Source organism: Tamandua tetradactyla, chromosome 1 (genome assembly GCF_023851605.1).
Source record: "Tamandua tetradactyla isolate mTamTet1 chromosome 1, mTamTet1.pri, whole genome shotgun sequence".
Lineage (NCBI taxonomy): Eukaryota > Metazoa > Chordata > Mammalia > Pilosa > Myrmecophagidae > Tamandua > Tamandua tetradactyla.
The window spans coordinates 95,070,680-95,083,375 of record NC_135327.1 but is presented as its reverse complement, the minus strand read 5'-3'; the positions used below and the strand labels follow the sequence as shown (position 1 = coordinate 95,083,375).

General features: G+C 39.4%; 1 protein-coding gene across 1 annotated transcript in view; it reads right to left on the bottom strand.

Annotated features, from left to right (window-relative positions):
- The window catches only part of JAZF1 (JAZF zinc finger 1), a 390,681-nt gene that overhangs the window by 180,848 nt on the left and 197,137 nt on the right, over nt 1-12,696 (bottom strand). The window contains exon 2 of the mRNA XM_077120999.1: nt 1,698-1,770. Coding sequence (XP_076977114.1) covers nt 1,698-1,770 — 73 coding nt within the window. The remainder of the gene's footprint in view (nt 1-1,697; nt 1,771-12,696) is intronic.

The window sequence follows — 12,696 nt, the reverse complement described above, 5'->3', positions numbered from 1 at the left end:
GGTTAGTTAAAAATATGACTCACTTTCCCTCAAAAGCCTTATCCAAGAAGTATCACAGCCACTGATCACACCCTAACGCAAAAGGATTACAGTATATACAGTTAATGCTGGGCTATCATAATGGAGTAAAGTCTCTGGTGGTTCCTGTGTGTGGCCTTTGTACTTATTCTGTGTCTTCTTTTGTAATTCCAAATCATACCTGCAGAATATTTATTACCTTGGTGAGTACCTAAATACCTAATGATACAGGCGTAATTATCGTATACTTGCTGTCTGACATGGCTGACAATGTAAATAGGGAGAATATATGTTACAGATTCTTATTTCTATAAGGCTTTAATTACATGACTTTGTACATACAATAGGTGACGTATTTGCCTCCAAACACAATAACTACATTATTAAAAATCCTACTTAATACCACAATTACTCTATTAGCCTATTCAGTCTATTCCCCCAATATTAGTAGGCTAGTTAATATATCATTAAATTCACATAATTCTAACGTATAATTCAAGACTTAGTAAAACCCTGGCTAATCACTGAAAACAACACAGGTTCTGTGAGATTCCTAGAGAAGCATATATATCCTTACTTTTAACTGATGTGATTTTGAATGTGTTTACTTAAATATCACAAAAATTATGGGTGATGAAAAACTACAGAAATTTTATCTCACTTCGTTGGAAGGGTGATAAATTGGAAATCCAAAGGAAACATACAAATTGATGTTTATGTTAATGAATCCTTTTTTAAAACATGCCTCATAAAGAAACTTGAAATTGCGCACAGATGAGTAATTCAAAGTTCTATCTAGGCAAGAGATAAAGAAGTTTTCTAAAGAGGATTAAAATGAAACAGTAAAGATGATTCATTCCCAAGTTTCAGCTTCAGACCTTGAACCTCACTTTGGTACCAAGAGACTGGAAACACTCTTCACCTTATATAAAGGGATAGTCAATAGAAATTCATTCACTGAATTACGAGCAGTGAGTTTTACATTCTCAGTAAAAACTAGTTTTGCTTTTACTTTTGCCTTTTTCTATTTGGAAGTGTGTGTTTTCTTAACCTAACTTGATTTCAGGTTCTTTCCAAAAATTTGTCTTCTTAATTATTTGAGTTGGCGCAAACACTAAGTCCTCTTTTAGACCTGATATATCAATTTATAAAGTATTCTCTAAAGTTGGGCTCACACATTCAGATTCAGTAAAAACTCATGTTTTTTGGCAAAGACAAGGTCAGTTGTCAAGAATAACGTTTTTAGTAAAAGATGAGCCGCTACTAAATAACTTTCTGATCAAATATTTCAGTTGGTTACATTCTGATATTTCAACAATGTTCTGAATTCATAAAGTACCTTTTCACCCCTGGGTTTAAAAGTTTCGCTCAAACATAAATCCATTAATCCCCCCAAACAGCCCTATGAAATCAAAAGAGCATATTCTAACTCTGCATACAAAATGTTTCCAGAATGAGCTTATAAATCAGTCATGTTTTCAGCCATATGTACAGAGAACTACAATTCTACATGTCCCCAACAGAGAAATAAGAAAATAGCATAAAAAGGTTGCTTTTAAATTAATCTCATGTAAATATTTTAAGACTGAAAACATTTTTTCTGCTGTTAGAGGGATATATTTAAAAATAAATTTATTTTAAAAATAAAAAATATGCCATAAATTCTGAAAATGGCTTACCTATTAATGTAACTGAGGGCAACATAAGTTGGTTGCTGTAATTCTTGTTTTTCTAAGACACGTGGATCTGTATCTGTAATAAAAACATAATTAATACTTTTCAGTTTTTGCATTAGAATATATGAGGCCACCTAATAAAAAGAAACAGAGGCTAAACAGAGAAAAAGGTTTAGTGTATTTCTTTTTAAAGAAAACTCAGCAAAGCACAATCATTTGTTCCTTCATTCACAAATAAGATATTGCATTACTTTAAGGGAATTCCAAACATCAACGGTAAAATGCCCATCTGTCATACAAACTTTTGCACAATCCTCCTCATAAATATTGGTTTTCACAGCTTACAGTTACAATGTTGGAATGGTTTTCTGTGTTTAATCGGCCTAAGAAAGAAAGTCTCTGTTAATTATGCTCATTGCAATGCTGGAACAAATTAGTTGCCAGTGGAAAGCGCCATCAATCTGAAAACCTACTGAGCATTGTTCTTGTTCACTGACCACTTTCCTGGGTTTGGATGCCTATTCTGGAGAGCAGGCTCTCTCCTTCTTAAATTCATAATGAGTTTATTATAACTTTCTAAACTCTCAATCAGAAATTCTCAAACAGGTTCAGAGTTAACAAATACCATATTCACCAGAGGGTTTCTTCCCCTTGAAAAGATAGAATTTAACATTAAAAGCAACTCTCTGTTACCATGCTTCTACTGGATGGCACACACACACAAATGCACTTCCGACAAACAGAAACTTGTTTTACAGCTTCTCATGTGGAAAAATGATTGTGATAGTGATAAATATATGCAAAAATGATATTTAAATAATAAGAATATGAAGGGAGAAATGTGAATACATTTAGTATTTTCTTAGAAAAAGGATGAGGCATTTAACACAGGTTTCTTTTCATTATAACCTTGTTTAAAACCATCTCGTTCTTATAAATCTTCCAGCTGCATTTGGAATAGCACCTTCTTTGATGTAATGACAGATGCTGTTTCAAGCACCTTTGCACCGGAAGTGTCAACCCCGCCTGGTGGCTGTGCAGCTACAGACACAAACTTCAAACTAACACGTGACCGGCTGGGAGAGGCAGGCACAGTGGCAGGGAGCACGGTGACAAAAATGATAGCATAAAAATCAATTTAGGAGGCTTTCAACTCCCAGACTAAAACTGAACAGTAGTGCCAATTTTATTCTTGGTATTAGAGTTAAGAATCTCATTTATTTTTATTGTTTTTCCAATGCCAAGAATTTCAGGGACACTCTATTCACAAATCCTGCTTCCTGGATCTCTGCCATTGCAGGTCCGAGAAAGCCAAATTCTGAAACAAGAGACAAAGATTCTCTGAATGGCTCCATCAAGTCCGGTCTTAAGGTTTTGGCAGTGCCAATGAGAACAGATCAGTAACACAGTATTTCCCCCTCCCTCCTACGATGACTGGATATTCAGCTGAGGCTGTTCCTAGGTCATTAGCCTACAGATACTATGTGTTTTTCTCTATACATAGACACCACTCCTGAAGCAAAATGTTCTCAATACAATACTTACTTGCACTAACCTAAATTTGCTGTAATTCTAAAGCATATCCAAGTTTCTGAGAGGAATGCTTTGTGCACTTGACCAGAGAGGAGCCAGTTAGAACAATACTCAATAGGAAAAGGTGTTTTGTCAAAAAAAATGGCCCATTTGAATGCTGTGCAAGCCATGTGTGCAAACAGTAACTGACGTACCAATCCCACAAGGTCTTTCTAGGTGGTTAACAAAGTAAGGAAAAAAAAAAAGAAAGATTGGAGGCAAAAAATGCAGAAATGGAAAGAAATGGAAGAGAAAACAAGGTAATGATTGTAAATATCTTTGTTGAAAATTTCTCAAACACTCACAAAATAGTTTCAATTCAAGTTCAGACATTGATGGCTGAGGGGGCCTAACTTCTGATTCACTTGCTTCACTATAAACCATTCCTTCAAAGAGATATTTAGGTTCTTGATTACATAAGGTATATTGGTTAGAAAGAAAATAGCACTGTTTTGAGTCTAAACTTTACGCATAAAGGGGTAAAGAGTTAAGAGCCAAGAAACACTTTCATAATATCTTTTTGATTTTATCTTTATTCTGTAACTAATCTCCGACTTACAGCAGTCCCACAGACCATCTTCTAAAGCTTTCTCTTGATTCCACACAACTTCTAAAGCATTTTAAATATCACTTCTCCAAGTTTCCTTGAATATTTTTAATCTTTTATTGTCTGTGTGTGTAAGAGAGGATGTATTGCACACACACATACATTTATATTATTCTTTTATTCCTCAACCTAGAAGTACCTCCTTGGGGAAAGGAGACAATAGGGAAGGGAAAGGAAGTATCTAACATAAAATTCTACAGCTCCCTGATGCTCTAATAAATGGTATGGGCCTTCGACACTCAGACAAACTGCATCTTGTAATCTTGCTTCATGGTGAATCAAGAATGCCCAGCACTATTTGCAAAGCTAGGTTTTGAAATTGTTTTCCTAGTTTGCTTCATCACCTTCCATAAACTAAACTAGACTCTCATGTCCTTAAACCATGTGTGGTGAAAGGGGCTCCTGGCAGCTCCGGAATGCCAGCCACCCTCTCCATTACAAAAAGACCATCTGGGAACACCTCAGCCAAGCTTCTCTTCTTCTAGAAAGCAGACCCTTCCAACAGACAAGAAAGTAGAGATTCTGGACAGACAGCCCCCAGACTAAGACATTTTCAGATCAAACGTTTCCCTTGACAACTTTCAGAACACCAATGAAAGCTTTGAGTTACTAAAACAAAATTGGGTGCTTGGCGCCCAGACACCGGGGAGGCTGGCACAACGACCGCCAGACGCATGGCGTCGGCTGCCGGCCACAGATAGACGTCAGTTCCTTCACCGGCTCCCTGGCTGACTGGCTGGTGTGATCAGGACTCACCATCATGGCTTTAATTGCTCTGTTAAGCACTTCACATTCAGTAAAGTATAATGGCTGCCTTCATTATTCCTCCCAACCTGACAGAAAAGAAACTGCTAAAAACTCTCTGTAGGAGAGCACTAGAAAATCATTCCAATCAGGAGGGAACTAGAGGGACAAGGGACTGGGCTTCGCAGCAGCGCCGTTCCCAGGCACTGCACAATGATGGACTCCAAGTGACAATTAAGCAGACAGAACTATCATTATCAGAATGAAATAGATTACCGCTATTCATTGGTGATTACTGCATTCGATAAAAAGAACTTCCCTACACTCTGTGTCACAGCACTGAGAAATTTCCCTCATAAAATAAGCTGCTACAATAAGAAATTCAATGTAGATTGAAATGGCTATAGCACGTAATCTCCCAGATGCTACTCTGGCTTGTTTATGATGCTGATAAAAGTCTGAAATGGGAAAACTGGCTGCAACTGCTGAGAGAAACAATCTACCTTAGCGAATGGTCGAATGATCGGTGAAATAGAAACATTTGAATTTTTCTTAGCCATGTGATACTCCTTAAGCTGGCAAGTGGGTGAGAAAGTCTGATGTATATACCTTGACTGCCTACAGCTACACAGAACAACACCTAACTGTTTCATATCACTAAGAAGTGATGGAAGATAACCACAAATTTTTCAGCAGGGCAGGGTGTAGCCAAATACCTGACAGTGATTATGACAATGTTTTCTGCCTCATGCCATCCTGATGCATCTCTTTCTCTTACACACTCACAGATCTCAAGTTGATTGAAGGCTAAAAGAATGCAAATATTAAAATTTATTGTAAAATACCCAAGCAAAAACCTATCTGCTGACTTCAAATATGCCTCTTCTCTCTCTGCTATCTTAGAGCAAATCCTCTATAAGTTCAGGGTTACAAAGCACTAGACACAGGTACAAAGTGGAAGCTGTCTGTAGCTCATGTGGTACTAGTGACTCATGATTTTATAGGTTCAATTAAATGGCAAAGGGCTCAATGCTATGGTACCAGCTCCCATTGTTTCTCAAGTGGCAAGGGGAAAAGCAAGGCAGATAGCAAAAAGGAAAGGACAGAATTCAGACCCTTCTCAATAGATCATGAATTGTAACATGACCAAGGGAAGGCAAATACTATAGATCATCTTGCTCAGTCAGTAAAATCCAAGTTCATAAGTCCTACTGCTAGGAATCAAAAGTAACTGAGTGTTCATATTTGTGAGATTTCTACTAGTCTTTTGTAATGCTATCTTCAAGCATAAATACAAACTCTATCAGGGTTGTTTGCTGGGGTAACTGAGGCTAATTAATGAGTTCATGGACTTTGGTTGTGCTTTAGCTAGTCTACATTGCTGGAATTTTATATTCCTGGAATTACTTATAACTTAAGAAAGTCAGAAATCAACCGCATTACCTTTCAACAAACCTAATAAGGCCTCCATTGGCAATGAGGAGCTATTTGCAGACTCAGAATGGTAGCAGCAAGGGGAAGGTATGACATCACACTCCCTGAGAAGGCCTTCTTCAAATCTATGTCTCCAAACAGCAGGATCTCTTCTAAGGGTGTAAAGCAACAGCAGGAGGCCTGGGGGGATGTGGGTGTGGAGGGGGTGAGCCATTTGCAGAGTTGGAAGACCCTGCAGGGGAGGCCAAAGCTCCACCGAGGCAGAAGAGTGCTTCTGAAGCTCTGGGGTGGACATCACTTTTCTTTGGAATCACTCAGGAGTAATGCAGTCTGTGCTCAGCCTTCGCCCAGTGGCTCAACTCACAGGGCACAGAATTTTAGAGCTTATTTAGCATAGCCTTCTATAACACCAACGACCAGGTTAGTCAGAGGCCTCCTCTTTTCTCTGCAGCACTTCATACCTAGCACTGTCCCCATAATATGTCACTGTGGGGACACTGTGTACATCCTCACCCCTCTTCATCTCTCCAACTCTCAGTTCAGTGACTGTCAGGTAAGAGACATGCAATAATTGATGAATGACCATAATGATCCATTGACTTTATGATGAGAAAACTGAAGACTCAGATCCACCAATTTTAACAATTTGTCACATTTTCTATAACTTTATATCTACCCTTCTGTCTGCCTATCTATCATTACTTGGGTATAGATTGTTTACATCATGCTCCTTGAACACTTAATTACAAATACAAACTTTTAATTCGTGGCTAGTTTACTTCAGCTGCTGAAATAAATACTTCTTTTTGGCAATGGCCCTTTCAAAAAAAAAAGTCCTACGATTGCACAAAACCAGCTTTTGAATGGATCAACTTTTCCTTAGTTTAAAGACATGTCATTTGAAACTTTTCCCAAGCCATAATTTCCATTACAGAGAAGTCAGTGCAAATTACAGTGAGATTCTTGCCGTCCCAAATTCAATGTGAAATCCAGATGCAGTTAAGTGTTGCCGTAAACTTTATAAGTGAAATATCTCAAAGTCGGGGACACTGTTCAGCACAGTCACATCATCTATTAAAAAAAAAAAAAAGCACTCACGTTCACATTTGTAGTTTGAGTTTTCCTGCTGCAAGTGAAAGAATAAACATGATTCAACCAAGAACCATTTGGCCAACACTCCAAGAGGCTGATTCATAAACAAATACAGTAGGTTGCAACTTCTTGATTTCCGGTATGGCCATAGCCAGAGGGTCAAGGTTATTAAAGATAGACACTTCTTACTAGGAAACCCTCTCTTTACCAACTTACCAAAACCCTAGGGTCATCAAAGACTTTGCTTGAGGATGGTAGCTATTCTTCCCTAAATATAGAATGGGCACCTCTTTCTATATGAAATGACACTATTTGTCGACACTCTTCAGTTGTGACAGGGTATTATTCACCCAAGCATCCACCATGTTGCCTGCCAGGGACTGTCGTGGCTGCCAGCTATACTTGTGAACAATTATACATCTGTACACAGAAGCCTAGAGTCTGGGGCGATCACAACAACATGGCTTCAAATAGGGGAAAAGCTAAAACTTGGTCCCATTTCATCCTACACACGCAAAAACATGCCTGCTTTCCCCAGAATGAACCTGATGACGGATCCAAGCAGCATGTGGTACAAAAGGCCATGAGGAAGACCTGTTCTGTAAATACTTGCTGAAGTGTGCTTTGAAAGTTATCTCTTTGTATAAATGTTATACTTTACAATAAAAAAAGTAAAAAAAAAAAAAAAAGACCATGAGGAAATGCTTAGGGAAGACTTAGGTGTCACCCTGCCCATGGAAAGAACTTCTAAGCATTTATTTGGAAGAGAAGAACAGGTATTTGACTGCTGGTGGGTGGGGCTAGGCAACAAGAAAAAAGGAAATGGAACCTTCCATTTCTTCTGCCTAGAATTGTTTGCCCAAGGAAATCCTACCCATCCTCTCAGACTCTGATCCATGCTTTGTACTATACATAGTTGTAATATAGAAGCTCCTTAAGGGACCAGAACTTAGGAGCCATAAATCCTTGCCCAGAGTTCTGTATATAACCAGTGATCATTAGGATGTATGTATGTGGAATAAATGAATGAATGCCCTGGACAAAGGGCATAAAGATAAGCATCCAGCCCAGCAGAGTTTATAATCAGGCAGAAACTAGACTTATATCTGAATGACTGTGCCAGTATACACAGATACTCTCATATAAATAAAGGCACACACGTTTAAGGCTATTTAGAGGACTACACAATGACACAAAATGCATAATAATGGGAGTGGGTAGACAGGGCCCTTTACTGATGAATGGAAATTCAGCAGGGTTTTGAATGGAAGAGTAGAGAATAGAGCATCATTCCTAGCTAGGTAAGGACAAGGAATCTAAGAATGACAATGAGTTCGAGACCAAAGACACAGAGAAGAAATTTATGGATACTATAGAAAGGTACAGGGACAGAAGAGCCAATAATTATTAATTACAGAATGTTCATAGAGATACTTTAAACCAGTGGTTCTCAACTGGGGGTAATTTTGCCCTCAGCTGACATTTGGCAATGTCTGGAGCTATTTTCCATTGGCACAAATGGGGGGTGGGGGTGACATAAGGGGGTGCCACTGGTATCTACATAGTAGAACCTAGAGATGCTGCTAAATTTTCTACACTGCACAGAACTCCCCATAACAAAGAATTATCTGGTCCAAAATGTCATAGTGCCAAAGTTGAGAAACCCTATGTGCCAGTTTGAAACTGTAGCGCACCCCAGAAAAGCCTTGTTCTTTAATCCTGACCCAATATTGTTTAGGGTAGGACCTTTTTTCATTAAGTTGTCTCCATCCATTCAGGGTGGGTCACTTACTGGAGTTCTTTAAGATGGAACCGTTTTGGAAAGAACTCAGAGCCCACACAGACAGAGACATGGAGATGCAGAAAGAGACCATTCCCAGAAGGTTGTTTGAAACCAGAAGCCAAAGGACCAGCAGACGTCAGCCATGTGCCTTCCTAGATCAGCCTTTCTTGACTCAAGGAATCTTTCTCTGGATGCCTTAATTTGGACATTTTTATGGTCTTGGAACTATAAACTTGTAACTTAATAAATTCCCTTTATAAAAGGCCAGCACATTTCTGGTATATTGAATTTCTGGCAGCATCAAACTATAACATCCTGCTTTAAAGCTACATGAGTATTATGAAAAATGGAATAGTAATCCTTCCAAATGATCCTTCTAGATAACCATTTCTATTATTTTCTGTAGTGTGTATTAAGAGGCCAGAAGTTGTCAGGAGGTTACAAAAGATGAACTCAGAGGTTGTTCAGGCCTAATTAAGAGCTCTGACTTTCTAAATGGAGACAAACTGAAATCATTTCAAAAAAGACTTACTGAATTCCTGCCATGTGCTACTTGCTTAGGGGAAATCAAGGCCAGCAGGTTCACAATTGACCAGAAACAAACACAATTCACAGTTAATCATCCAAGATAGACTGTGATGTGTGCCAACAGAGAGAAGAATACATTAACTGCTCCTGAAACAAAACATGACTCCTTCTAGCAGTGAGAATCTGGGAAATTTCTGGCATGAAAATTTTACACAAACCTTAGGCTAAATCTCCATGGTCAGGAAGGTGAGAAAATGCTGAATTAAAATAGAAAAAACAAAAACAAAAACAAAAATTGAGCAAATGTGTAGAAGTAGAAACGTGCAGGGACTGGCAAGAAGTTTAGTGCGGCTGACACCCTAAGAGCCTTTGGAGGCAGACTGGGACCACATTGTAGAGGGCTTGAAATGCTCAAGGCATTCAGACTAAATTGTGCAGGCAACAGGGAGCAACTGAAGGAATAAAATGATAGGGTCTGTGTTTTAGAAGAGGAATTAGTGGACTTGGGGGATTTGGGGGAGAAATGGGATTCAGTTGAGAAATATAAGATTTCCAAAATAAGAAATGGAAATAAAGATTTTCTTATAAGTCTGAGTTATCAAGAGTAAATTAGTAATGAGATAGTGAAAGGGTTTGAGGGACAAAAAAAATGAGGTCTAAGGCAGATGTGTGATGAGCCATCCATAGAACCTAGAAGTCTGTGCCTCAGAGAAAGAGATAAAGATTTCATGATACAGATAGGAAGTGAAGTGCTGTAGAAACCCCAACAAAACACTATACATTCCGGAGTGATCCCAGAGGGAAGCATCCAAGGACAGAGGTAGGCGCTGAGCCGGCCTCAGGACCCAGCCCCAGAGACAGAGGGTACTTTTTTAGAGAGTATCCTGAAGATGAGGGTCAAAGCCCAGGCCCCAGGTGGGTTAGAGTTGGCCTAGACAGTGATCCACTACTGGGAAAAGAAAGGATGCAGGGGACTTCCGGAGAAGATGGCGGCTTAGTAAGACGTGCGGGTCTTAGTTCCTCCTCCAGAAAAGCAACTAAAGAAACAGAAACAATACGAAACAGCTCCCGGAGCCACGACAGAGACCAAAAAGACAGCGTATCCCATTCTGGAACGGCTGAATGGGCAGGGAGAATCCGCTGTGGTGAGATACCCGAGGGGCGCGCGTTTTCCCGGCCGGGGTGGCTGGCGACTGGGGTCCCCTCCACGCACGTGGCTCCCCGGTCTGACTGGGAACGTTGGATAGCGGGGCCCTCCCGCCACGCTTGGCGTCTCGGGCCAGCTGGGCAATTTGGACCGGCACTCCCCCAAGCCGCGGCGGCCGGTGACACCCCCCCCCCCCCCACGCGCGGTTTCCTGGGCCGACTGTGAGATTCGGATTGGCAAGTTAAAGGAGCCACAGCATCTTTTACTGGTGGGCCCCACAGACAGACGAGCGCCACCTACTGGGCAGGAAAAGAAAAACAGAGCCCAGAGATTTCACAGAAAAACCTTTCAACCAGCCGGGTCCCATACCCAGGGAAATCTGATCAAATGCCCAGACACCAGCAGAAAATAATGGATGATGCTCAGAAAATTGAAGATATGGCCCAGTCAAAGGAACAAACCAACAGTTCAAATGAGATACAGGAGCTGAGACAACTAATGGTAAATATACGAACAGAAATGGAAAAACTCTTCAAAAACCAAATCAATAAATTGAGGGAGGACATGAAGAAGACATGGGCTGAACAAAAAGAAGAAATAGAAAATCTGAAAAAACAAATCACAGAACTTATGGGAGTGAAGGACAAAGAAGAAAAAATGGAAAAAACAATGGATACCTACAATGGTAGATCTAAAGAGACAGAAGCTACAATTAGTGAACTGGAGGATGGAACATCTGAATTCCAAAAAGAAACAGAAACTATAGGGAAAAGAATGGAAAAACTTGAGCAGGGGATCAGGGAACTGAATGACAATATGAAGCGCACAAATATACGTGTTGTGGGTGTCCCAGAAGGAGAAGAGAAGGGAAAAGGAGGAGAAAAACTAATGGAAGAAATTATCACTGAAAATTTCCCAACTCTTATGAAAGACCTAAATCTACAGATCCAAGAAGTGCAGCACACCCCAAAGAGAATAGACCCAAATAGGCGTTCTCCAAGACACTTACTAGTTAGAATGTCAGACGTCAAAGAGAAAGAGAGGATCTTGAAAGCAGCAAGAGAAAAACAATCTGTCACATACAAGGGAAACCCAATAAGACTATGTGTAGATTTCTCAGCAGAAACCATGGAAGCTAGAAGACAGTGGGATGATATATTTAAATTACTAAAAGAGAAAAACTGCCAACCAAGACTTCTATATCCAGCAAAACTGTCCTTCAAAAATGAAGGAGAAATTAAAACATTTATAGACAAAAAGTCACTGAGAGAATTTGTGACCAAGAGACCAGCTCTGCAAGAAATACTAAAGGGAGCACTAGAGTCAGATACAAAAAGACAGAAGAGAGAGGTATGGAGTAAAGCGTAGAAAGAAGGAAAATCAGATATGATATATATAATACAAAAGCCAAAATGGTAGAGGAAAATATTATCCAAACAGTAATAACACTAAAAGTTAATGGACTGAATTTCCCAATCAAAAGACATAGAATGGCAGAATGGATTACGACCCAGCAATACCACTGCTAGGTATCTACTCATAGGACTTAAGGGCAAAGACACAGACGGACATTTGCACACCAGTGTTTATAGCAGCATTATCTACAATTGCAAAGAGATGGAAATAGCCAAAATGTCCATCAACAGACAAGTGGCTAAACAAACTATGGCATATACCTACGATGGAATATTATGCAGCTTTAAGACAGACTAAACTTATGAAGCATGTAATAACATGGATGGACCTAGAGAACATTATGTTGAGTGAGTCTAGCCAAAAACTAAAGGACAAATACTGTATGGTTCCACTGATGTGAACCGACATTTGAGAATCAGCTTGGAATATATCATTGGTAACAGAGACCAGCAGGAGTTAGAAACAGGGTAAGATAATGGGTAATTGGAGCTGAAGGGATACAGACTGTGCAACAGGACTAGATACAAAAACTCAAAAATGGACAGCACAATAATACCTAAGTGTAATGTAACTATGTTGGAACACTGAATGAAGCTGCACCTGAAATATGGTTTTTTGTTTGTTTGTATCTTTTGTTTTTGTTTTTTTCTTTTTCCTTTTTTTATATATATATATTTTT